The sequence below is a fragment of the Lissotriton vulgaris genome, chromosome 3_1 (assembly GCF_964263255.1).
Source record: "Lissotriton vulgaris chromosome 3_1, aLisVul1.2, whole genome shotgun sequence".
NCBI lineage: Eukaryota > Metazoa > Chordata > Amphibia > Caudata > Salamandridae > Lissotriton > Lissotriton vulgaris.
Genome location: NC_141689.1, coordinates 867,186,208 through 867,213,952, shown reverse-complemented (window position 1 = coordinate 867,213,952; position 27,745 = coordinate 867,186,208). Strand labels below are relative to the sequence as shown.

Genomic DNA, 27,745 nt, shown 5'->3' with positions numbered 1-27,745 from the left:
CTCGTTGGTCGAGAGGAACCACCGGCCCCCTTGCAGATGTCAGAACTACCTGACGTGGTATGGCAAAAAGTGGCTTTTGACTTCTTCGGGCTATTAAAATCAGGCAAGTACATCCTCGTCATCATGGACGAATACTCGGGCTTCCCTATAGCGCAGCAAGTGTCCTCCATGAAAGCGTCGGCTGTTATTCCAGTCATTGATGAGGCCTGCGAGGCATGGGGAATACCCGTAGGAGTAAAGACAGACAACTGACCACCGTTCAACAGCCATGAGTTTACTGAATTTGCGAAGCACCTCAACTTTAACCATCGGAAAATCACTCCCCTATGGCCCCAAGCCAACGGCATGGTTGAGCGATTCATGGGAACTCTTAAGACTGTTCAGCAAGCAGAACACGCTCACCGTGACATTCAGCAAGCACTAAACGAAGTGCTGAGGGCGTACCGAACCACACCCCACAGCACACGAATCAATGTCCTGCCACTCTAATGCTAGGGCGAGTTCCCCGTACGAGACTGCCGACACCAAACACTGTCTTGCAACCCCGACTCGTGACCGTCGATCATGACACCCTGGTAAAACTAGACCATGAGAAGAAGCCTAAGATGAAAGATTATGCCGATCGGCGCAGGCATGCGCGACAGAGAGACATTCATGTAGGAGACTGGGTGCTGGTGAAGCAAGATCTCAAGACCAAAGCAGACAGCCGATACCTCGCCCACCCAATGCGAGTCTCTAGTCAAAAGGGGACTATGATCACCGCCGAATCCGAAGGAAGAAGAATAACTCGGAACATATCCCATTTCAAGAGATATCACTCATCGGCCCATGTTCGGTCCCAAGACAGCGAGTCCAGCAATGGATTCGTCAAGCCACAGAGAAAACAGTGACGGAACACTTCCTAAGTCAGTGTGGCTAGAGGACGCACAAGACAGGCCTACATCTGAGCAAGCATGAAGCGGCCGCCCAAAAAGAATGATCAAACAACCTACTGGACTCATCGAAGAACTGTGAAGGACATTAAGCATTATTGTATAAAGGGGGTAGGTGTCAAGTCTTCTGCCTGACCCTGTCTGCATACAGGGCAGGCGGATAGGGAGGGAACAGGAAACAGGTCAGGGTTACTGGAGGAGGAATAAAGAAGCAGTATACCCCAGCTCCGGTCTCGAGTCCTTCATTGGGGGGCTAGAATTGAACAAGCAGGAAACCGAAACCGACGGCCTTGCGGTATTGGCTATGTAAATTTGAAACCGGTTTTGGAAAGCCCAGCAACCGATGTACGGCGGTGGATGTGTGACAGAATTCGACACAACACAAGATTTACTTTCCATTGTGTTTTCTATTACAAGCGAGTTTCAATATACTTTACTTAGCTTTAAAATGACAGATTTTACTGTTACATATACGGTTCACTCCATGAGATTGAAAGATTTCACATAATACAATTGTTAAAATAAAGCGAAAGGGAAGTCTGGCCTTCGTTGGGAAATGACTGTAAGAGTGCAGGTGCGAAAGATAAATAAAAAGATGGAATCCAGGGAGATGACTTGAAGGAATGGGCCGCGTAGGGTACTGTAGTGGAAAAGAGGTCGAGGGACTGAACTGCCAAGCAGGAAATCCCATTTGATTGCAGTTGCATGCATGGACCTTGACATTTATGTTTATTGATCAATTTGGGGTTTTTATTTACCCATGTGAATTTTACATATTTTAACTGGGCACATACAAATCAATATTCAGTAGTTACCTGTTCACCCACAGCTGGACACAGGATAAGCAATGTATCTGGCTAAATCCCCCCGCCCCCTCTAAGCCACATTCATTTAGTGTAAACCTCATGTGTTAAAACACTGAGGCACCCTTGGCCATTCTCAGTGGATCTGGGGCCTTCCAAGGGCTCAAGCTTTAGGAAATAAAGGCTGTTTATTTCTGATAAAACTTTACTTTTTGTTCTCACCCGTTCATGTCTCCCTTTTGCTTACCCTTATTACGTTTATGAATCAGCTATAGGGACCAGGTTACCCAAGAAGGTGAGCAGCAAGGTGGGATTTTTGGTGTATTTGTCATAGAAATACTTCTGAAAGTGGAACCTATATACAACAACTTTTAAACATTTACTCGGGGGAGGGGTGACGAACCAAACTCCCTTAGAAAGGCCAAGCTCACTCAGTTGGCTCGCGCACACAAATTATTTAATTGGTCTTACTCCTCTCCGGTTTCAAATTCCACAGTGGTAAAATGGCGGGTTACAACAGGAGCTTCCTACCCAATCAGATCTTCTTCATAATTGCGTCTTTCCCACAGCGCTCCACACACACACATAAAAACCTGTGTCCTAACATTTTATATTCATAACAACACACGCCAGAGAATGCGACTGCTACTACAGATACAACCCTTTCACATATGCCCAAAGGTGTAGACGTGCTCAGATCGATGTTCTGCATTTTATTCAGTGGCAGCCCTTACCAGGAAGGAATCTTCTAGAATACGCTCCATCTCGTCAAGTGAAGCACCTTTGGTAGACAGCAGACTTTCGATAAGATGCAGGGTTGCTTTTTCTAGACTGGGAAGATGGCGAAGCCACAAACCAATTATCGCCGATTCTGGCAAAACGATCTTCTTCCTATGATAACAGGACAGAAAACACAGAAATGAGGAAACAGGCACAGCACAATATACAGATCCTGAGAATTACAATTAAACATTTCCATTGTATTTAATCGTGGATGTAAGCATGGATGGCTGTCAGTGGGAAAAATATATGGTAGGATTCATTTAACAATAAAGAATTACAGAGCGCAATATTAGCAAATTCCACTAGATGGAGCCACTGAACAAGACGAAAGAAATAAGCAAATAAAGAACCGTTGCTAGGTGCCCCCACGGTTTGTGTGTGATATTTAGGATTGCCGGTAAGTGAAAAAAGACATTCGTGCAATAATCTATGAAACTTTTGTTGTAAATTATGATGCAACACAACTTAAAAAAATGATAATACAAGACACATTTGCGAACTGAAAATTTGAAGAGCTGAGATGTTAGACACAGTGACACATGAACAGAAACCAGAGTAGTAGGATCACCGTAAAAGGGTGCTTTAAAACAGATGAAGAAAACATGTATGCAAGATAATACTGATACATATAAACTAACTGCACTAATGAATTTCTAATGCACATGTTTGACATGCTTTTGTCGAGAATGCACCAATTAAATAGAGCTTCTATAGTTTAGGAAAATATAAAAACAAATTTTGTAATAAGTGTGGGAAAATATGTACTTATATTAATGTCGAGAAAAATTATGGTAGGGTATTTCTAACGTAGTTTATTTTCTTGTAATGATGATTTGTGAAAGTTCTATATATTCTTTATCTGAATTGATTTAATGTCACTATTTGTGATATTGGTAAAGCTCATTTTGTTTAAACGCATGATGTTAACTTAAAGGTCTTTTTGGAAATGATTTTTCAATACTAGGAATGAATGCCTTCAGAAGTTTGACATTAAAAGCTCCATGTGATAGTCTTTGGATGGTGGTGTGATGCCACTTCACTGGGACGAATATTTATAAAAGAAGAAACCCCGAAGGAGAAGCAATTCTATTCTAATTTTTCTTACTTGAGACCTGGATGCTGTGTTGATCCATTTTTTAACTATCCTTCACTTTCGGACTGCCTACAGTTGGTAGCTGATGGACAGAACCTTCTTTGCTGAACAATTTCCATATTTTCATTCCTTTATTTCTTGGATGTTTGCTTAAGAACTCACCCTTAATGGACTTTAATTTGGAATCATTTTCCCATCTCCTTAGAGCTTCAGTTGTTAGATAAACTATTTTTCTGCTTTTATGATGGCAGGACTCTCCAAGTCTGTGGTTGATTCTGACTATAACCATCCAAAGAAAGCGTGCTTAAATGTTTGTAATTTTTATCCAAGCTGTGATACTTTTAACTGAACGTCTGAAGAAATTACTTGTGGCGATGAATGTCTGAGTCTAATATTGAGTTCTGTTGATTCTTCCATTCAAACTGTGCTGTTTTCTAAAGGCTTAATGTGTTGTACGGAGAATCATCAAGCTCTGGTTGAACATCAGTTGTAACTTCTGTTGGTTAGCGTTGCAGTTGCAGAGCTTTTAGTTTGCATCATCCTAACTTGACTTAACTTCTTTAGGAGGTTGGGTCTACTTGTTGATATTCTTTATTTCTATAGCATTATCTTAAGAGTGATGTACCTAAATCGGATTTCAAATCTGTGAGTTGGCTGTCAATTAATAGTCCTCAATGCACTGTTAACGTGGAATTTGGTCACTCTAATTTCCACCCCTCCTATCGGCAGAGAAAGATTAATCAAAGGATAGCTGAATGTGTGGTAAATGGAAGAGCTGTAAATTGTCTAATTGTAAAGGGCCCATTATGGTTATAGTAGTAAGGAGAGTAAGCGTATAACAAATATTTTTACCACGCTTTACGTTGCAACACATCTGGTAGCAGAGCTATGGTTCTGTCTAGTGAAGAGAGATTTTAGGGTGCCGAAATTCCAGAGAGTCCACAATTTTTGGTTTGGCAAAGAGAAGAGTTGATGGCGTGCTGAAGGTGTATCACTGTGGATGGAGTCAACATGTAGTAACAGCAAAGGAGTGTGAGTATCAATAGGGATGCAAGTTCCTATTGCTTTTGCGTAAGATTGCAGTTTTTGAAATGGCTGTGTGTTGTTGAGCAGATTGAAGTGGTTAAAGTCCACATGGTTAAAGTCCATGTTTGAGTGTGGCACTTTGTACAAAGCTAAAGTTGTAAACAGGTCCATCATGGCCTAAGATCTTGAGATGTTTACCTAAAGGTTGTCTCAGTGTATAAAACACTGAGAAAGGTGTCTGCTGGTTTGTGGTGTTGGTACTGAGACATCGTCAAAAACACCTTGGTGAGGGTTCTCTTTGTGTGTTAGTGGTAAATGATTGGTAAGGTTGATTTCAAGTGAACATGGACTAACTATATTAATCAAGGATGACATCCCGCTGGTTGAGGTTTCATTTGAAGTTAATCAGTATAGAAAGTTTATTTACTTTGTGAGAGTGAACATCCTTTAGTGGGTAAGACAGGTTTATTTGTTACTTGAATTGTATTGTCCTTTTACTTTGAGAAAAACACGAATGAGAAATTGTGAAGGAGGGTGAGCTGCTGCGAGGAGACAGATTTACATATCAGTGTGCCACGCTGTGATTGATCAGTTAGTGTAAAGCCATGCTGGGAATGGTTGACTACGTCATTTGAGTTGCACTGTTATTGGTTAAGGCTACCAAACAGGGTGAATTGTGGGAGAATAACATTTCCTGGATTTACGGAAATCGTTTGTGAATACAGAATTGAATAAAAATGAAATTATTAAAGTCATTGTGGAAATTAGTAAAGAAAGATGAGACTGTGTTTGCTAAAATGAAGGTAGAGGTACCACCTGATAGTACGCCAAGAACCACCATCAAGATGGACAAAGGATTACATCTATGTCTGTGGCTTGAGTTTTGGCACACACTTACTGAGAAAGAAGAAGATTTACAGTTTCCTCGTTATAGGACATTAAATTCGAGGATAGCAAATTTAAGTAGAAGAGTATACGAAATGAGAGATCCTGATAGGCCCACTGTTCCTGAGGCTTTAAATACCTGGGAGCATATTGCTCAACAGAAAGGTAAGGATAAATACCAAGGGAGGTATAATAGAACAATAGATTATTATGCAGAAGCTAGATGGGATACTCAACAGAAAATGGGATGAGGAGATATAATACAAGGAACACAATTGTATCCGGTTTTAGAGGTTGCGGAAGGAGTTGTGGCAAAAGAAAAGCGAAAAAGAAGCATTTAGAGACAGACAAAACTGAAATAGGGAAAGAGGGTGAAGAGAGTGATTTAGGTGATGAACTTTTGAATGATTTATTATTAAATCACACATCACCTAAAAGAGGCACCAAGTAGGACCTGATGCAAATGAGTACACCTGAGGGTTCTAATGCTCCCTTGATGCCGTAAATGCCAAAGGAACCAATTCTTATTTCTCCTGTGAGCAGGAGGACAGAATTGTCAGCTCCTATAAACCAGATTGATTCAAATGCTCCAGATGCTTTGACTGTTGTGCCTCGTTACATGTCTGGCTTACAGGTAAATACAATTCAGAATTTGACAGTATTAAATTCAGTACATGGGAGTTTTTCAGATTTGACAGTAAAATCACAAATTCCCAAAGCCATGGTTCCGATGCGGACTAATAATGCTGCTGTTGTGAATGTTGTCCCTAATCAGATACAAGTTGATCTGACATAAAGAATGATGCCTAAGTTGCCACCTTTGTGTTGTTCCAAGGTGAGTGAGCCTTCTGAAATTAATGATCACGTTTCTGATATGACTGTGCCAATGGGTGTTTCAGTTCCAGATACATCTGTCCTTAATGTGCAACTTGGAACAGGTATACATTTTAGCATTGTAATCTTAAATTGAAATACCACAGGTGAGCAATCAGAGTTTACTCCTCAAAAATGTAATGAATGACTTAAAGGATACATTACTCCGCCGACTAATCATAATTCAGCAGTAGTTCCAGTTTCAGCTATGGATTCAGTTCCCTCTCAGCCTTCAGTTTCTAGTTCAGCCCACACCTCAGATAGGGATGTAGGTCCAAGTTTAGTTCAAAATTCAGTTCGGAGAAATAAACATTTCATGGACGTGAGCCGATTAAAAGTTGAATTTGAAGAAATGATTCAAGGGACACTTAGACTTACAAGATTAAAGACGTATGAAGAAGAGGAACTATTGCTTCTCTGTAAAAACATTACACAACGAGCAAATGTGACCTGCGAAAGATTGGTAGAATTGACTCAGACATATGGTATAGATATTCGAAATTCAAAGATTTTGCAGAAATCTTACAGGATAGACTTTACTGACAAAGACATTGAGAACATGAGAACCCCAGGAAGGAAATTGCAGATAAAAGATCTAATGGCATTAATTAGAAAATGGGAAGAAACAGAATAATGGTATTAATTAGAAAATGGGAAGAAAGAGAAAAATGGGAAGGCAGATGGTCGAAAGAGAACGAAACACAGCTTGTTCAAGTGCAGTCCCCACTTGACGTTTTTGGTGACAGTGTAGAGGATATACAAATTCTCCCTATACGAGTAGTACCCATAGAAGGTTATGTTCATGTACCATGGAATAGACAAAATATTTTGTCAATTACGAATGTAGAATTGTATAGACAAGTTGAACAATTTGTGAAAATATCATCAAAGGTTTTGTGGATTGATTTGAATACTTTATTTGAAATTAGGGTCCTAGCAGATTTATGGTCTGAATGTAAAATTACTGTGGATTGGCCAGAGGTAGTACCAGAAAGGGATTCTAGAACAGGTGCGCCGTTTCCAGAGATAACGAGGAAATATCAAAAGGTGAAAAATCACAAGAAGTTTAAATATTTCCCTAAAGAAATTGACAGACAACCCAAGAGCTGAAAGAATCAGCACATGCCTTTTGTGAGAGAGTGGTGTAGGTTTTCAAACAGGAGACAGAGTCAGATGGGTGAAGGCAGGGCAGGTCCCCCGGGCTCTGGATGGCTGCTGGACACACCAGGATTTTATTGTGGGCAGGACAAAGTCGGAACAGGCCGGTAGGGCAGGGGCCAAAGCAGTTGGTGTCCTCTTCTTCCTTCTTCAGCATGGCTCTTAGGTTCTTCTTCTCGTATCTCAAGGAGCAAAGTTCGAGGTCGACCCTAAATACTAAATTTAAAGGTGTTACCGGGGTTTGCAGGTCAGGACCAATCTTGGGGTGAGTACACCCCCTATTATGCCAGCCTCCAGTGGGAGAGGGGCATGAGCCTCTCTCTAATTGGCTGGGCCCCCTCATCTTCAAGATGGAGGTAACTGAGATGTGCGCTTCATCTCGCCTCTCCCACCTGTGGGGTGGGGTTGGCAAAGGCGGGCACACCTCTCTCCCTAACTTGGTTTCCCTGTCGATTCTCCTGCCCAAAGTGGGGGTCTGAACTGGTGGGAGTCAGTTGCTGGAGAAAGTATTAGGTAGGGTCAGCTAACAAAAGTGCAAGCACAACCTGGGGGAGGAGGTATGACACCTCTGCCCAGGATGGGATTTTATTTCTGGGCCCAGAGAGAGTAGGCCCTCTACCCCGGGGTCCAGACACCTGTCTGGTGGTGGCAAAGGCGGGTAGCCATTCAGGAAACACCAGGGCTGGTCATTTTTCAGGGGGCATCTCTAAGATGCCCTCTGAGTGCATTTCACATTAAATCCCACACTGGCATCAGTGAGGCTTTAATGTGCTGAGAAGAAGTTTGCTACCAAACTTCCTAGTTTTCAGTAAAGCCATTATGGAGCTGTAGAGTTCGTAATGACCAACTCCCAGACCATTTACTCTTTATTGCCTTACTGAACTTACAAACTATTTCACACAGTTTCAATTTGGTGTTCAGGTAATCTACAGAGTTTGACTGCAAACATATCAGTGTAGCTCAACAGTACCCCTGAGTTCCGTACTGTGGGTAACACCTGGTCTCTCACTGCCCCTCTGAGGCCGCCGCTCTCCTGTGCTCCTCAATGCTGAGTCCAGACTTGATGCTATGTTGCCAACCTGTTCTCAGTTGCCAAATGCACTTGATTTCGCGACCCCTGATGTTCCCTTGGAGAGCGTGCACGGCCCTCTGGCACTGTCAATAATTTCCCCCTCTACCAGAGCCTTAAAGCTGGTGCTATCCAGATTCGCTCAATCATCAGGCCTCAATCCTGAACTGTCTTGCTGACTTACCTTTTCTTGCTGCCTCCTCCAGCTCTCCACTCAGCAACCCAAGCTGCTCTTTTGCTGGTTCTGGCCCCAGTCTCCAGCTGAAGCTCATGTCTGCTGCCGGTCTCTCTGGTGGAAACTGTAATTTCCCTTTTTGATGCCCTCACGTTTTTGGTGCCTTGTTTCTTTGCTGCCAATCTGCTTTTTATTATCTCCCATCTGTCCAGGGCCTTGGCATCCAGGTGACCTACCAAGCTACAAGGGTTGCAGCCATCCTGTACTGTTCCACACAGGTCTTATCCTTGGCTGATTCCGCCACTTCTTGTTGTCTTCAATCTTTTGGTAGTCTCTCTGGTGTCTTTACTCGTTCAGGCTCCAGCTCTGCAAAACCAGCTCCAGTGAATAGTGCTGAGCCGCTGCTTTGTGAGGGGCAGGTGCCCAAGATTAGATCTGCATGTCCAACACCATTTCGAAATTGACTACGCCCCCATTTGGCTGTTTCTGACATTTCTTGCAGTCATGAAAGCAGATGGCAGCTACTGGTTGGCTGTGGCTGCATGGTAGCCTCAAAGCCGCGTGACATGATGGCCTTAGAGGTGAATCCTCTGCTCGCAGTCCTCAGCCACAACACTGAATGGGTGGTTTTAAATGTCTTCCAGACAGGAAAACAAACAGTGGTCACTGGTTGGCTCAGGTTAAAGCACTGTCTTAAGGTCACTAACACAATGCCACACTAGCACCTGTTAGTGACTGGTCTAGTCATCCAGTATTGCCATAAAAACGAATCAATAGTGCATCATGAACATCCGTAATAAGCCTTGCAATAATTATCATTCAAATATTGGGAACGGCCTATTGAATAGTTGAGGTCAGCCACCAACGCTATACTAGCTCTCTTCTTAAAACCCCTTGCCATGTTCATGAGCACTTCAGAATCTGCTTGAGACACTGGTGAACAGGAACCCTCCCTGCACCCTGTATCTTACTACCAGTCAAGGAAACAGTGGAAGGGCAAGTAAAGTCCTCCTGACTTGAATATCTCTGCCAAGGACTTGTTCCAGAACTGGGAGAGCCTCTTACATGATCTGGTCCACCAGGTTATTTTGACCACTTTCTGCCGAGAGCAGCCTCTGTTGGAAGGAGTCTCTATCAAGGAGCTGTGTGCCAGAAAGTTGGGGGGGGGGGGGGGGGTCAATGGAGGTGCTTAGCACAAAGAACACTACAAAAGGTGAACTGTCTGATGAAAAAACACTCCTGAACACTAGACACTTCGGATCTGCACACTCTATTTGAGCTTGGGAAGTCCCACCATCTTTGAAGAAATTCCTGCTAATATGTGGGGTATTAAATCTTACATGGAGCACTCTTACCATTCTGAAAAGAGGGTAGAGCATGGCGGTTTTTCTGTTACATACCACTGTACACCTTTTAATCAAAGACTCCCCTTCCGCACAGGTATTGGTACAAAGGTAAAGCAAGGAAGTCCATGAGAAACCGATTTACCGCTGCTGGCTGGACTATGGACATTGCTCAACAAAGAAATTTCTCAACTACTGAAATAATCAAATCAGTCCCACCGGGATTCCTAGAGCTGGTGTTTTCAACTTAGCATACCTCTGATTTTCCTTTTTTTTCATGGCATTTTTGGGCAATTGCGCTACAGATAATTAACCTTAAACAATGCAATAAAAGTTCACTAGGCACATTATACTTACTGAATTAATGCATCATTAACTGCTTCTAAGAAGTGCACACTCAGGGTCTCCTCTAACTCATAGTCATGATAGGTCAAGAGAACCTCAAGTAGCGGACTCATATCAGTCATTGTTATCAGCGGCACACAGAGCACTGATATACTCTTCACTCGATCTGCCATGATCCTGTGAAAATAAAAGGATCCAATTGAAGTACAATTGCTATTTTAGATAATTACAGAAAGTTACTCAAAGCAGAAAGAAACCCCCATCTAAGCATTAGTCGTCTGATTTATTATAAAAAGATAGCATCAATTGAGGATTTAGATAGCACAAAGCCCTACAGTTGCAAAGCAAAAAGCATGAAAAAATGGCTGACCTTTTTTCAACCTGACTGTAAAATAAGCTAAACACTACCTCCTCAACCCTCTTCTTATACCACTACTTACTGTATGAGGTGTTCTAGCCTCCACAAACACCTCCTACCATAATGGTAAAAAAAAAAGGGAACGGAGTCCATAACACTTCCTACTTTTTTTTGGTCTACTCTACGCATCACAGATGTAGAAAGTGCCGGCTGTAACATTTAAGGTAAAAAAAGTGCGTTTTTCTCTCAGGCATTCATTTAGCCACCGTCGGTCCTTCAGGTCCCTTATATAAAACCTACTTTAGTTCACTTTTGGTGGGATTTACAATGGAGCATAGAAAGCACTCTTCCAAGCACCATCACTGTTCAAGGGATAAGGATGATGATGGCCATGCGAAGAGATATAAACAGGACATTCCTTCTTCTGTGCCTGTTTCTGGAGGTTTTGACCTTTCTGAGGATCGAATGCAATATTTGATTTCTTCATTGTCAGATGCCCTGCGTAAGTCCATGGATAAGGGAAGTAGCCATTATTCTCCTTCCTCCCCTACCTGTACAAACACCTCATTTGATGTTTCCTCTCCTTCGTTAGCTTCATCTTGGCCGTCTCCTGAGTATGATGAAGAGGATGTTCAGGTTCCCGAGTCCGTTCATAAAAGTAAATTTATTCCAAAGACTGAAAGCTCTCCTTTGTTTAGATACTTGGGGGATAATCCTACTTGTCTGGCCATTAACAGAAAGTTACTAAATCTGTTGTTGTGTGAATGGAAAAACCCAGACCCGGCTGACCTCCCAAAATTTCTCACCACGTTCTACCTTTAGGCTAAAGGTGATGTAGAAATTCCTTTGATTATTAAAATAGACCATATGTTGGCTAATTTGGCAGGACGCTCTTCTGTAGTATCTAATGAAGTCCCAGTTTCTGGTTTGGTAGATCGCAAGGAGTAACCCTCTGGTCTTAATATGGCCTTGTGTGCCACAACCTATGCAGTCTATGCATCTCACTCTTAGGATAAACATTTTCAAACTATAACTACAACCATTCAAGAGGGGGTGGAATGCTCAGATTTATTCTCCAGCATGAATCACAGGCAACATTTCTTTCAAACGTTTCCTGTGATATTCTTAAGGCTCCTGCTTGGTCTATTGCTTTCAATGTTGGTGCTGGACAATATATTTGAGGGATTGGAAGGCAGTTGATGCACAAAAGGCTGGTTTAATGCATATACCTTTCTTAGATAACAAGCTGTTTGGGGATAAGTTGGAGGACCAGCTAAAGAGGGCTTTTAAAAATCAGGAAGATGCTCAGTTATTTAGAGCCCAGGTTAAGCCTGATCTTTCTAAAAGACCTATAGATGCCAAAAGGGTTTTCACTTTAATTTTCCTTCCAATAGGAACAGGTCAACTCAGCATTATTCTGGGAAGAGTCAAACTTCAAAACCCCCACTGCCGCCTGCCATTGGGATTCGGAGGGCTAAACCTTACTATTCCTACTCCATTCAATGGGACCCAATTCAATTGAGTGGCTGCGTCTACAGGTAAGATGTTGGTTATTAAAAGTAATTTCCAACCTTGATATTCATGTGTTGCAGGATATTCATGTCTGTCTTAGCGTTTTTATTTTAGGCAGCATGCGTCTTTGTTGTTCCTTGGGTGCACCTTCACCTGGGACCATTGGTTCGTCATCTCCTGGCACACTGGATTCCAGCTTCATACAGCCTCGAACAAATGGTGCCTGTGTCGCACAATGTTTGGGTGCAAATGCAGTAGTGTTTGGATCCAGTTCAGGATGTCCAGGCCATTCCCATGTATTCTAACAACAGATGCAAGCAGGTTAGGTTGGAGAGCTACACTGGACAGTTAATCGATACAGGGTGTGTGGTGTTGGAGGCGAAACGCCATCCCTTGAACTGGAAAGAAATGGGGAGTGGCTTTCGTTCTCTCCTTCATTTTTCCAGCAGTTACAAAATCAGGTGGTTGTGGCCAGGACAGACAATACAGTCCCGAAATCTTACATAAACAAACAGTCCGACCATCTCTCCCAGTGGCTTATACATTGGTCCCTACTGGACTGTTGGCGGTCGCTACACACTGACTCTAGGGAGTATTCCTATTATTCTCCCTCGCGTGATCTGCATGTCATACTGGACCGGATACTTTGTGATCCAGACACCAACCCACTGGGGAGAAGTATTTGGGGAAGACTTTTGTTTATCACAACCCCAAGCAGATACAGTTAGAGTGGAGAGAAAAACGGCCGCCGTTTCCCACCTGGCAGCTACAATCTGCCATGTTGGAGGACCAGGTCTTCCGAGATGCATAAGGGGAGAGACTGTTTCAATATCTGATTGAAAATTGGGGCACGTCTTCTTCAAAACTGACAGACTGATAGGCACTGAAAGTCATTTTCAGATGCTACTGCATCTGTGGAGTCATGGGGGTCAGAGTGGACCTGCAGAAAGACTTGGTGCGCATTGAAATATCCCTGAGTCTTGGTGACTGTCCCCCTGGATGACCATGCAAAGCAGGGTGCAGTTACAGAGGCCCCAGGAAGGCATGCACAGCTGATTGAACAGTTACATTGACTGGACCTTTGTGCGTATCAAGCAAAAATGCATGTAAAGGGGGACAAGTCAGGCCGTCTTAATAGCATGGATTTGCCTAGCGCCACACCAACTACACCATTCACTATGGTTAAGATAACTTTGATGCACGTGGTCACCATTCAGATAGATATACACAAGGCATTTACCACCCGTTACCAAACACTATACAATCCTCCCTTCATTGACCACCAGGCTGAATTGCAACCCTTCCTTGTCTTAGTGACACTAACAGCTATTGAACAATTGGATGGAGAGGAGCTCAATACACCCATTACATTGCAGGAAATACGGGGGTCCATCCGGTGCGCAGTGACTAATAAGGCTCCAGGGCTGGATGGGTTTCCAATTGAATTCTATAAGGCATATGAACACCATTTAGCACCTAAGTTACTAGAGCTGTACAAAACGGCTCTAACCGAAGGCCAGCTCCTAACCACACTTTGGGAGTCCTTGTTGGTGTCCCTCCCAAAACCTGATAAGGGCCCTTTCGAGCTATCCTCATACCGCCCATTACCTATGCTGGGATCCGGTTATAAGAGCCTAAACAAAGTTAGAGAGTGTTGACTCTATGAGCATTTGCCACTACTGGTGCCTCCAGACCAGAATGGTTTTGTGCCGAGAACATCTGCCACTTATAACATTCACCGCCTACAAAGGGTGATGGAGCTCTCTTTGGTCTGGTCGCCTTTTGCTGCATGCAAGGTACTAGACTTGGAGAAAACATTTGGTACGGTGGACTAGGATTACTTATTCTCAACTTTGACCGCTTTTGGTTTCACAGGAAGGCTGCCCAGGCTAATTCGCCTGCTGTATATTGAACCCACAGCAGGATGAAAATTGGCCAATGTATCTACCCTCTATTCCTGGTGGGTAGATGAAGACAGCAAGGCTGCCCCCTATCCCCACTGCTCTTTGCCCTGGCAGTAGAGCTTCTGGCGCAGAGGCTTCGGCAGTAGGGGCAGGCTTGGGGCATCCCACTGAACAGAGAGATTCACGTAGTCTCGATTATATGCGGCTGATATGTCAATCTGCATCTGAGAAGGTATAGCGAGTGTCCGGAACATCCTGCAGGGATTCCATGCTGCTTCTGGTTTGGTCATGAATTGGACCAAATCCTGACTATTTCCACTACACCCAAATTGCCCACAGCACAATTTCCTTGTAAATTCCCATCCTTTACGGTGGTAGCCCTACACATTCCGCTATTTAGGCATAAATATCTATCATGAGATGAGGGACCTTATCAATAGCAATCTTGAAAGAGCATCGCATCTCTTTGTCCGCAAATGGCATTTTGGAGCACATTAACACTCACAGTACAGGGTAGAGAGTGTTTATCTAAAATGGTGATGCTCCCCCATTTATTTTATTATTTCCACAACCGCCTGGTCCAAATCCCCAAATCTACATTTCACACACTACACTCAGCCCTGGGGAGTTTCATTTGGAATAAGGGCAGATGTTGAGTTACGCTCAGTAAATTACAAATGCCAGTCAACAAAGGGGGCTTGGGAGCCATAAACTTTGAGCACTATTATTCAGCAGCACAGCTGCAGTGGGCCGCATGCTGATTGGCAGGACACCTCGCAGAGGAATTAGGACTCCCCACTACTGCAAGAGCATAGCGCCTGGTTCAAACAGACCTTCCTTCCGCATGCACGACCCCTACAGGATGCCATTGGCCAGTTGCAGGTAGCATATGATAGTTTTCATCGCAGTCCACAACTCATGCAGCGCATCCCCCAATATACGTCTGAAATCCTGCTATGCTCCATCATGCCATTCAGTGACATGTTGGGAAGGGAGGGAATAGAGACATAGGAAGCAGCAGGTGTAGGTACTCTGGGTGCTCTGTTTCAGGATGGTGCACTTTTGCCCTTTGATAGATTACAAGAGGAACATGAACTCCAGGTGGGTAACTTCTTGGCTCATGTTTGTTTGCTAGATGCACTGGAACGACTCTGGCACATCACAAACACAGAGCCAGGTCAGCACCCCGATACACACACTCTACATTACAGGCAGTAGCCGTAGGCTCATTACGTGGTTTTTCCGTGCCCTAGCGTACACTACGCACAATCCATTGTCTGTGGCTTGCAGGAGCTGGGAGGGAGGCATTGGTAGAGGGCTAACAAAGAAAGAGTGGGAGAAAGCACTTTTATACCCAAGGAAATTGTAGAGAAACACTCAGTTTCAGTATATTCAGAATAACATCATGCCTAAGGCCTATCTGGGCCTATTATTTGGGCTTGTGAAAATAGTCGTGGGATTCCCCTTTTTTTATTATTCATTTACGTGACTTTGTTCTTTGTTCTTCCCATTCACAGAGAGTGATTACTTGCTAGTATGCGGCTGTGTGATAGCTCCTCAGCTGAGGCAGTACTTCCGGGAACTTTTGTTACCTATCTTAGTCCTTTTGTGGTGTTTTTGGGCGCATAAATGAAACTGTATGTTCCAGAGCGTTTTTCTTGTTTGTGGCCACGTTTAGGTTTTTCGGGTGGGTTTTTTGTGTATTTGTAAAAAGCGGGGTTTTTTCTGTCGAAAATACTTTTTCCCCCATTCTTTAGTCATATTTTGTTTATACGGCGGGAGTTGCTTTGTTTTACCTCAACTCCATGGACACTGGTTCCTGCCTTTGGAGACTGGATCACTACTGCTTTACAGAATTACATGCTGGTAAGGTAATAACTGGGTGAGATTATGCAGACCATCCACCACAGATATTCTGTTAAATCTGTATCTGCACTTTTTTAGCCTTGGGAGACTAGGTGACACAATTAAAATTCATATTTTCATCTAGTGTATCCAATTTTATATTCACCACGTTCACTCTTTTCTTTGACACTGCTAATTTTTCAGTAGCCACAGAACCTCTGAGTTAATTTACTTTTGCACCCCCTCATTAACACACTATCATTTACATCACAACAGGTCACAATAACATTTACTGACCTTTCCTTTTCCATCTCCTGGGCAAGGAGTACCCAAATGATGTAAACGAGGGGGGTACAGAGTGGCTATCTGATGGGAATTTTTTCCAGCCTTTGGAGTGTTTAAAATTGTGATTTCACGTTTAATTTCACTCCTTGTCGTTTTTCACTAATCTTTTATGTATGGTGTAAGTTCTTGCTGCCGCAGTAGAGTTTCATGTTTTGTCTGTTGACCTCTAGGTACTCTATGTGTAGTGAGTGGGCAGTGGCAGTGGCAGTGTCCACAATCCATTGTGCTTGGCGCTGAGCGTTTTAATAGCGTGTGCGCGCTTTTTATCTTGGACTGTTGTGTGAACAATAATTTTATTTTGTGCTCAAAACAGGCTTACCTGCCTTAGCGGACGCCGGGGCTGTTCTCTCCTCTCCTTCCCGCCCTGGTCCGACGCGGTGACTAGCACCGTTGCGCGGAGGGCGTGGAAGGTCGAGACTGCCACTTCCGGTTAGCGGGGGAGACCGGTTAGCGGTCTAGTTTTCTTGAGGTCACTCGCGCTGGGGCATAAAAGGCGGATGTTAACAAGGGAGCGCAGCGGACGAGCGCAGCGAGCCCGTCTGCGCCCGTCCGCGGCCGATTGCGGGCTAGGGCGACAACCCCTGGTCGAAAGATCTACTGGACTAGGGAACAACTCCTTAGTTTCCGCACCCGCACCGCCTCCTCATGTATGCACGGTATGTTGAGCAGCGACAGGGCATGTCCTCATTGTAGCTTTCGTATGACTACTATGCTTCAGGATACCACGGAGCAGGCATTGTCCTGCGGTCTCCTGAACGTCAGGTCGCTACGTAAACACAGGCTCGATGTGTTCGAGCTGATTACTGAAAAAAAACTTGACCTACTGTTTCTAACTGAAACGTGGCTAGATCAGTTCTCCGACTCTGACATAATTGAAGCCACACCGGAGAATTACTCCTGGGTCAGGCAGGATAGGCCAGAGGGGGTGGGAGGGGGGATTGCGATTATTTTTAGGGACACTTTGGGCTGCTGCTTAGAACGCACGCCGATCGTGGAGAGTGAGGCGGGCCTCTTCTCGATTAAAATTAATGGGGCCATGACGCTCAATGGATGTCTGGTATATCGGCCCCCAGGGGCTTGTACTAAGTTTAGGGAGAGCCTGTTAGAATGCCTCATGGAGACGACCCTGCGCAGGGACACATTTCTCCTATTAGGAGATCTTAACCTGCACCTTAACTGCCCTGAGGCCACAGGGGTTGAGGATTTTGGTCGGGACATGCTTGCCCTGCAACTGGACCTGAAACTTGAGGCCCCTACGCATCGACTGGGACACCTCCTGGACCCGGTCTATGCTAATTGGGAAGGTGTGGAGGTGTCAGGTGTTGAACCCTTTCCCTGGACCGACCACTTCCTGGTGGCATTCTCCTTACAGAGCAGAAATACCAACAAAACTAGCCAGGTACCATCTAACTATCTTAGGAGGAAGTGGGCTAAATTCTCGGTGGAAGACTTTAACCAAGCCTTAACCAGGGATGGTTTGCCTGGGGGCGAGGACATAGAAACAGCTGTCCTCAACCTGAATCAGCGCATCACGGCAGCGCTTGACCAGACAGCCCCACTCTGCCGCACTACCACAGGTGCTCGGAAAGATCGCTCAGCTCCTTGGTTCAGTGCTGAGCTGAGACTGACAAAGGCAGACTGTAGGCGGGCAGAAAAAGTCTGGAGGGTGTCCTATGACAACAAGGCCAGGGACTTATTCCTGGAAAAAAGGCGCATTCACCATAGGCTGATAAAAAAGTCTAAGGCAGCCTACTTTGCTGAACAAATTCAGGGGGCGGAAAACTCCGCCAAGGAACTTTTTGGCATCTATAAATCCCTGACTTCGGTAAATGCACCTACAGAGCCGGAGAGTTGCTCTACGGAGTCTTGTGACCGGATCGCAGACTACTTCTCCGCCAAAGTAGAGAAGATTTACTCGACCTTCCCTATTCGGCCTACAGGGCTGGACCTAGAGGAAGCAATGGGGGACACAGAGACGGCAGGGCATATTACACACTACTGCACCCCTCCTCCTGAGGAACTATTAGTGGTGTGCCGCTCTGTAAAATCAGGCTCCCCGTGGGATCCAGTGTCGCCAAAACGCTTGGCAGACAGTCTGGAAGTCTTGGAGCCTTATATTAGGCACATCCTCGACGTATCTTTCGGATCAGGGAAGCTGCCGGTCGGATGGAAACAGGCGGTGGTGCTCCCGCTCCGGAAGAAACCCCACTTAGGCTTCGAGGTATTAGAAAATCTGAGGCCCATCTCCCTCCTGCCTTTTCTGTCAAAAGTGGCGGAAAAGGTGGTTAATACCCAAATTATGAAGCACGTGGAGGAAAGGGGACTGCTCCATGCGACGCAGTTTGGCTTCAGGCCACGACATTCCACCGAGTCCGCCCTCCTCATGGCGACGGAACATCTGAGAGAGGGCGTGGATGCAGGCCAAACTATGGCTCTGATCTTGTTGGACCTCAGCGCGGCGTTCGACACTGTAGCACATAACATCTTGCTACAGTGTCTGAACAGAGGTGGCATCTCTGGCACCGCGCTGAGATGGATCCAAGACTTCCTCAATGAGAGAAGCTTTCAAGTCAGGCAGGGAGACTGCTATTCAAGGGGGGTGCCTCTGGGCCAAGGCGTGCCGCAGGGCTCGTCATTGAGCCCAACCCTCTTTAATATGTATGTCGCGCCTGTTGCATCGATCGTGGAGAGCCATGGCCTCCAACTGGTCTCCTACGCCGACGACACGCAGCTGGTGATCTCCCTGTCGCAGGCGCCCTGTCTTGCTGCCGATGGCTTCCGTTCGTGCATGAAAGATCTTGCCGAATGGATGGCCAACAATTGTTTGAAGCTGAACGGCAGCAAGACAGAGGTGCTGGTGGTAGGGAGAGCCCAGTCTGCATGGTCGCCAGCATGGTGGCCCTCTTGCCTTGGACCTACCCCAACCCCGTGCCTAGAGGCGCGCAATTTGGGGGTGTGGTTTGACGTAGGGCTCACATTTGGCCCCCAGATTAATCGGGTGGTGGGAGTCTGCTTCGGGATTCTGAAGAAGCTGAGAAAGGTCCTGGACTTACTCCCGCTTGAAGCACGTCAAACCCTGGTTCATGCCCTGGTGACAGCTAGGGCGGACTATGGGAACCTGCTGTACCTGGGGGCTCCAGAAAAAAGCATGGCCCGGCTGCAAGTGCTGCAGAATGCGGCAGCGCGTCTGATTCTCAGACTGCCTAAAAGGGCGCCTTCTAAGGCGGCCCTCCAGCAGCTACACTGGCTCCCGGTGAGGAGAAGAGTGGAGTATAAAGCCCTCTGCACCTGTCATCGCATTTTGAATGGCAGGGCACCCGCCCCTCTGACGAATTTGATAAAAGCGTACATACCAACACGGGCGCTTAGATCAACAGGGGGTGGCCTACTGAGGACTCCAAGAATTAAGAAGGCCCGCATGGGAGGCAGGTCTTTCAGATACTTGGCGGCAACCAACTGGAACAAACTGCCAACGGACCTGCGTTTGGAACCAGATGAGGCTAGATTCCGGGCAAAACTAAAAACTTATCTTTACAGTAAATAATGGCCCGCGTAGTTTTTGTGTTCCCGGTCTTCTGCCTACTCCCACTTTTCAGCGCGTGGACACGCCGGTGTGCGTAATCGCAGCGCTCAACAAATGTCCCAATAATAATAATAATAATAATAATATCTCACCCCAGTCACTCTCCACCAAATGTTTGGGTCACCCTCGGATTGCACTTGATGCCAACAAGCAAGAGTGGTGCATATGTTCTGGAGATGCCCGGTGGCTGCAACACTATGGGGAATTGTCTCCACTGCGTTAACAGAGGTGACTGGCCACGTAGATGTGTGCACGCTGGAGGGCTCACTGTTGAAAACTGCGAAAGCCGCAAATTGTTTCATTGATTTGGCACTACTGATAGCCTGCAGACTTATTGCCATGCACTGGAAGGCTCAAACATTACCAAGTATAGCCCACTGGTGCACAGTGACGCTTAAGTGGGGAAGGGCGGAGGCCATGGAATTAAGGCATGAGGAGGCTCGCAGACTACTCAAACACCCCATTGCAGCAGACTGGGCAGTGCTGCTACTTGATTCACAGACTTATAAGGAAGAGTTGAGTGCTTAAAATTCACACGTATGTCTACATTAAGGCTCAGCCCTTGAAAGCTTGGTGTGCTGTAGTCATAACCTCTCCCCCCTACTTTCCTTTTTTCCTCCTTCCCATTCCTCTCTCCTGTCCTTCCCCCATGCACTGATTCGTACCCTCTACACCCTCTTTGGGCCCAATGCACGCCTATCCAGCAGCCTCTGCTAGTCTTCATTCTATATCGCCAGACTCAAGGGGAACCTGAACATATCCGAGATGATGGAACTTCTACAAGCAATCGGAGTACTTATAGATGTGTTGATACCACTGCATGACCTGATGTTTCTTATTGTTTTAATTGTTTGTAAAAGCAGGACCAATGACACCTGTTGGTAATATTGTTACGGAATGACAGCACAAGTCACTAGATGGGTATACCGTTAATGTGAATGTCTCTTACTCCCGTTATGACACATGTGTATGTGATATTGATCAAATCTAATAAAATTGGTTAAAAAAATAAACATACAGTCCGGCACGGGGTCACACAGCTTAGGAGACCTGGCCTATCTATTGTCTCTCAAAGCAACCTACATTTGAAGGAAGGACAATTTGATAGCAGACAGGGTCAGCATAGTATTCCTATCCTACCATGACTTTTGTCTAGCTCCGCATGTTTTTGATTAAATGTGCCCAAAGTTTGGTCCGCAGCTAGACCTTTTTGCCACCACAGCCAATGCCCTTCTTTCTGTCCCAGTTTCAGGAACAAGGTTCTTGGAGGATAGAAGCATTGATGTATCGATGGCCTCAGGCTCCATTGTACGCCTTTCCCCCTTTTTAGTTGAAACTCAAACTACGTGTCAGATTACGGAGAGACAATGTATACCTGGTCCTGGTAGCTTCCTTTTGGCCAATCATGGGGTGGTTCACGTTGTTACGGTTAAAGGGAATGGCTCCAGAGTGGGTTATTCCATTGGATCAGACTCCTCTTCGATCTCCCCTTCTGTCCCTGGACGCATACAAGAGAATACATCTGACGGTATGGATATTGGAGAGCGGAGTTTGAGGAATTTGGGGCTCGTTTCTCCAGTAGTTCACTCGGTCCAACAGTCTAGAAAGCATTCTACTAGAAAGTCATATGTTCATCATTGAACTTTATTCATTAAATGGTGTGTTGAGCGATCTTTAAATCCCTCAAAGTATGAATCCCGATGGATTCTTTAATTTTTGTAAGAAGGTTTCGAAAAGGGTTTGACAGTTGCAACTTTAAGGGTCCAATGAGCTCCTTGGGGTGTACCCAAAATAAATTCTATTAGTGCAAGATTGTTAAAAGGATTTTCATTAAAGAAACCAAATATTAAAATCCCTTCCCCTTGATCTTCCTCTGGTCCTTAGAGCACTTGAACTTCCTCCATTTCAACCTCTGGAAGAAGTGAGTTTGAAACATTTGTCTTTCAAATTGTGTTTTTTTGGTGGCTATTACATCTGCACATGGGCTGGGGGAGTTGGGTTACATTCCCATCAGACCCTCTTATTTGAGAATATTTTCTGACCGGTTGGTCTTTAGGCTGGGTCCACAGTTTCGCCCTAAGCTCTTAACTCCCTTTCATCAGGATGAAGAGATCATTTTGTTTTCTTTCTTTTGATTTCTTTCGACTCCAGAAGAAGAAGAAGCCTTACATTTTTGGGATGTGTTGAGAGCTGTAAAAATGTATTTGTCTAGATACTAGAGACGTTTTACGTCAGGGACAGAAGACGTCTACCCAAACTTTGAGAAGGTGGATTGGGTCCCTCATTTTTACGGCCTACGTTACTCAGGATACCGACTTACCAAGTGAAATTAATGGCAGATCTACTCGTAATAGGGCTGCATTCTGGGTTGAGGAGGGTGGAGCTTCTGTTTTGTAAATCTGCAGGGCGGCTACCTGGGCTACATAGACTAATCTGCTACTCATTAAAGACTGGGTGTTCAGATTTCTGAAACTATACATTTTGGTACGAGGGTTCTGGTGGATGCTATTCCCTAAAGAATTCTGTCTCCTAAGTTTGCATTAAACGTTTGTGCTGCATCCACTGGAAGTACTATCAGTAACTCACACAGCAAGTCCCTGGAAGTCCTAATGAAAGCCAAGGAAATAAACAGCCCTCACTATCAGGAGGACAGCCAGTTCTCCCTAAGTGTCTCATCAGGCCATGACTTTGCCCAGATGGAGAACATACCATTCAATTTTGAATATCCAGGGATTGTCTCAAGCTGAACTCAATCAGGGAATCAGTTTTTGCTTTCTGCTCTGGTATATCCTCATATAGTAAGTAGTTGTACGAGAAGAGGGTTGTGGAAGTAATGATTCAATTAGTTACCAGTCATCTTCATTACTCTGAATACTCTTCTTTTTGTACCAATACTTACCACCCTCTCTCCCATTCCCATTCACAACCTGTTTGCCTTCATTTAGCTTGGGGAATTACAGAAAGTGTTGGGGACTCTGTCCCTTTTTATTACCATCATGGTAGGAGGGGTGTTTTTTCACTAGATATCTTTCTGGTTGACTTTAGCTAAATCATGTGATGTCCGGGGGAGGCTAAAATACCTCATATAATAGGTATTGGTACGAGAAGAAGGGCATTACAAGTGATGAAGATTACCTGTAATTAATTGAATCACTATATGCCCTCTCCTTAACTTGTAGTAATAGGGCACCTAAAAATGTCATACATTGGACAGAGAACACAACAACAAAGAAGGCAAAGCGTGTTGGATAGGACAACGTTTGCACACACGATTACCTCTCCACTCATGGAATGTTAGCTCTTTTAAAAACTGTACTATACATAATGTGATTTGTTTGCATAAACTGAGGCAAACATTGTGCTCTTTGTCTTACTTTACTGAACTGGCAGAAGCAGGCAACCATTCAAACTACTTTTTTCCATGACGGGGGTCCCTGCCCGGGGGAGGAGGCAGAGACCTCCACCGACCTAGCAGGCCGCCCTCAAGTGTCTAAATTACACCACAAGCATTCTGTTGTGTTTCAGCCCTCTTCTAGGAGTCTAACAGCCATTTGGGACTAAGGCCCCAGGACACATTAACTCCACCAAGTCCTGGTGTGCCCACAAAGAAAAGGGTGAATGAGCAGAAATACAGTTTGGATCAGAGATAAAGGTCAGCCTATGAACACTGAATGGATAACTAAGTAAGAGAAAAAGACAAAAACACAACAGGCCTTTGGTGAGACAGACGAAAATTAAAGTAGTCCGAAAAAGAGGGCAACTCACAATAACAAAAACACAAACAAGATGTATGACTGCATTCAATGTGAGATTATCAAGAAGTTGATCTGGCTTTGGTTGGTCCCCCTATTAGTCACCGGTCCAGTCCTGTCGTTCTGGTGGATGGAAATCTGCATGGACTAATGGATGATTCAATTATTTAACCATGACTAATAGCATGTCACGTTTGAAGCGGATGACCTTGTTGTCAAGCCAGGTCTGGCTTAAACCTGGAAATTTTCAACTTGATATACTGACACTCAGGGGGTAATGTCGAAAGGCCAAGACTGATGGAGCCAGGACCAGTTCAGCCTTTATGACTCACTTGGAAACACTGATCAGGTGTCAACAAGTCATATGTGCAGAAATTGTTCCTCCATATTGGAGCTTGTCAAGTCCCTGGAAGTCCTAATGAAAGCCAAGGAAATAGGCATCCTCCACTATCAGGAGGACAGCCAGTTCTCCCCGAGTGTCTCATCAGGCCATGACTTTGCCCAGATGGAGAACATACCATTCAATTTTGAATATCCAGGGATTATCTCAAGCTGAACTCAATCAACTTACAGTTTATTCGCATCGCCAACCCATGAAGCAGCATCAAACCTAGAAATGAAGTGATCGACAGCATTACGCGGCAACAGCAACAAGCTCCTGGGAGTCCACATTGAAAACAACTTTAGCTTCAGGATGCACACAGGGCCAACTTCGCCTGGCCTAACTACCCCTGCTTAACAGACTGGAGCAGTTCCTTCTAAAAGAAGCCTTCAGGACTGCTGTTGAACAACTGGCTTTATCTAGTCTTGATCGCAGTAAAGCTCTTCTGGCCAGTGTAACCTAGACCCTTATGGAATATCTGAAGAGCTTCACATGAAGCAGCATGCCTCATTTAAGTTCTATTGAAATGTAACTACATTCTAATTATCATGGAAATACATTGGCTACCTCTACACACCAGCAGGGGGAGTCTTCAAGGCATGTTATGTCATCTACAAAACAGTCAAAGCAGGCACTCCACATCCATGGCAAACTAGCGCAAGATGTCTGAAGGACTTTACTAGACAGGAAGCTCCAGGATAGTAAGACTGGAGTCTAGGGAATCCAATAATAGAAAAGACAAGACAAAAAGGCTTTCCATGCTTGCACCTACGTGAGGACCTCCATAACAACTGAATTCTATCAGGCACCTTTCCTTCTCTAAGGCAGAAAGAACTGGTTAAGAAGTCCTTCATTAATGATAATGGGGGAAACAAATTAAGTCCTCTAATGGGACACACTGAAAGTAGTGGTCACGGGAGTCCCACTATCAGAAGGATCATATAGATGTAAACTCCAAAAAGAAAACAATATTGGACAACAGGAGGAGGAGCAGCACCAGCAAGACATAATTCGAAATTAACACAAGAGCACAGTTAGTAAATTCTTAGCTATTCAGATTAAACACACAGGCCTCAAAAACTGACAAATTAAGTGAAACAAAAAAAGGAAATCAGACATAAAACACAGTACCCACATCTTTCGATTATTTGAGCACCTATATGTTAATGAAGCTGGACCACACAGTAAAATGGGAGGAAATGATGTGAAAGACACCCTAACATTGTAGGCACCGTGGCAATGGGTAACAGAACTGGAAGAAGAATTTATCCTAAAAGAATTAAAACATATAATCCACATCAAGAACTGTTTCTCTTCCATTACTTTGTGGAACGTAATTCTTAATGATGGAATAATACTTGCTATAACCCAGGTCAATTTGATCTACTATACAATATGTCTTTCAAAATTGAATATAAAAGTGAATTGACAAAAATATAATCCAAAACCTTCAATCAGCTAATGACCAAGGACTAACCAATTTCACACACATTTGAACATAATATAAGGCGTTGTTGCTTCCAGTAGTATTAAAATCATGTATTAGTTTTATAAACGAACCTCTGCCATACATTTGTGATGGTAAGAACCTCCATTCACAAAGGACTCAAAGGCTTAGATGGTATTGGAAATGGCAACTTTACTCACGGGCTTCCTAACAAATTGCTTCAATTGATTAACCAAATACAAATGAAGGCAAGGCAGATCTCAAAGCATGAAAGCTGAAATAAAGGAGATAGCTCAGTGAGCAGAATGCACACATAAAAGGCTTTTCAGCAGACAACTTGAAATCCTGTCAAGGAAGATTCAGACGTTCATACTTCTGAGGTGAGTACTTACAATGCTAAGAAGAAGCAAAAGTGGGGTACTCAATGCTATAGAAAAAACCTAATTATTATTTATCAGTCATTTGTGATGAGAGAAAACGTAAGCATGACACGCGGAGTCCAGAGAAAAACTGGAACATGCAAGAGGTTGAACTAACATCGCAATTAAAGGCAACACTGATTTAAGGAACCCTAGAACTAACTGTGAGCAAGCTATGGGAAGAAGGTAATTTACATTTCTTTCCCAATTTGTGGCAGGTAGACAGGTAAAGGATCATGTGCCCATGTTTAGAATTCTATCATCTGATGCTCAAATAAATAACTTGTTATTTCAAGTGGGGCAAGTGACCTTGCTGACTGCTCTTTCCTCACAGCGGAAATTTGTGGCCTTTGCGACATCCCAGCACCAAAAACATATACTAAAGGAAAGATCTTAAAAAGTAAAATTAGGACCGCTCGTATATGGTGAATCCCAGCTTACATTCTGTGTCTTTCAGAAAACACTCTTCTCACTTTCACTCCTCAACCCCAGCTTCTGAAACCAAAATACAAGGGTCAATAAAGGTACAAGTAGTTCAATGGCCAATGTTTCCCACCTTGTCCTTGGCCTTCTTTGACCTCTGCGTTTCATCTCCTTAAAGACCGTTGAAATACCAAATTTCCTATTCACACTTCATCTACATTGTCAAAGCCAGACTGGTAGTGTTAAAAAATTATGCAAAGCACGATTGAGATCAGCCTTTTTCAGCCCCGTATTGTAATCACGTGAACATCTAAGTGATCTTCAAAAACCTCTGCCAGATTCATAAATACCTCCACAGAAAAGCCCTAAACTACTCTGCAGTAACAAAGTGCATGCTCCTTGGATACTTCCTGTGCTCTTCAAACGAAATCGCTTATTATTCTACAATCATGCTAAAACTGCTAAAGTAAAAGCTCCTGTCAGTTCAAGGCAATTGATATGTTATGATCTCCCCTCGTCAATCTTCACCTGGCTCCCATAAAGAAACAAAGGTCCTGATCGACCCTCGTTCTGCCACTTCGGCTGCCAGAAACCTCTTGGAAGTGATTCAGCCTCTAGTGCTTCACTACAGAGGTCTCCTAATTCGTTCTTCATTTCCAGAGCACTTAACTTTATTTGCAGTTCCATACACAAGTGCTGCAAATGGTCCTCTTTAGGCTTTCCTAAAATGATGTTTAGAAAACACCTACCTTCCTTGAGTGTTCCGTCTGTTAAGACTATTTCCTCCAAGCTCCGCGACTAATGAAGAGACCATCTGTAACAACAAAATCAGGAACATCGTTACACGCCTTCTCCTTGCACAGATCACGCAATCTTTATGGGTTATCAATTCTATGCTCTTATGTGGTTGATAATATAAAAATGTGCGCATTGAGTGGATCTACTGAATCAAAAAAGGAACATCTGGAAGTCAAGTGACCTGAAAGAACGCACTGATGTTACTTTATAATTTAATAGACACTGATAACATAGCAAAGTACCACTGTTTTAATGGGTGCAAATACAACGTACCACTGTTTAAAGAATCTTATGTGAACCAATATTGTTTCTTTCATAGTAAAATAATTTATTTTTTTGAGTGTCAATTGTATCAAAATCTTCGAAGAAACGGGATTGGAAATTGGGATGCAAATGCTCCAATCGATGAGCAAATCCGATTCGGGGCAATATTTAAAGTCTTCTCAGTTTCCATGATGCATACGTTAGCCTGTGCTCCGCTGTGGAAATCCC

At 44.2% G+C, this 27,745-nt stretch overlaps 1 protein-coding gene across 4 annotated transcripts in view; it reads right to left on the bottom strand.

The window, feature by feature from the left end:
* FANCC (FA complementation group C) overlaps positions 1 to 27,745 on the bottom strand; it is a 1,396,321-nt gene that overhangs the window by 810,988 nt on the left and 557,588 nt on the right. For all 4 annotated transcript variants that reach the window (XM_086961183.1, XM_086961186.1, XM_086961184.1 and 1 more), the window contains 3 exons: positions 27,205 to 27,269; positions 10,498 to 10,662; positions 2,470 to 2,626 (listed from right to left, as the gene is read on the bottom strand). In XM_086961183.1, the coding sequence (XP_086817309.1) occupies positions 2,470 to 2,626; positions 10,498 to 10,662; positions 27,205 to 27,269 (387 nt within the window). The remainder of the gene's footprint in view (positions 1 to 2,469; positions 2,627 to 10,497; positions 10,663 to 27,204; positions 27,270 to 27,745) is intronic.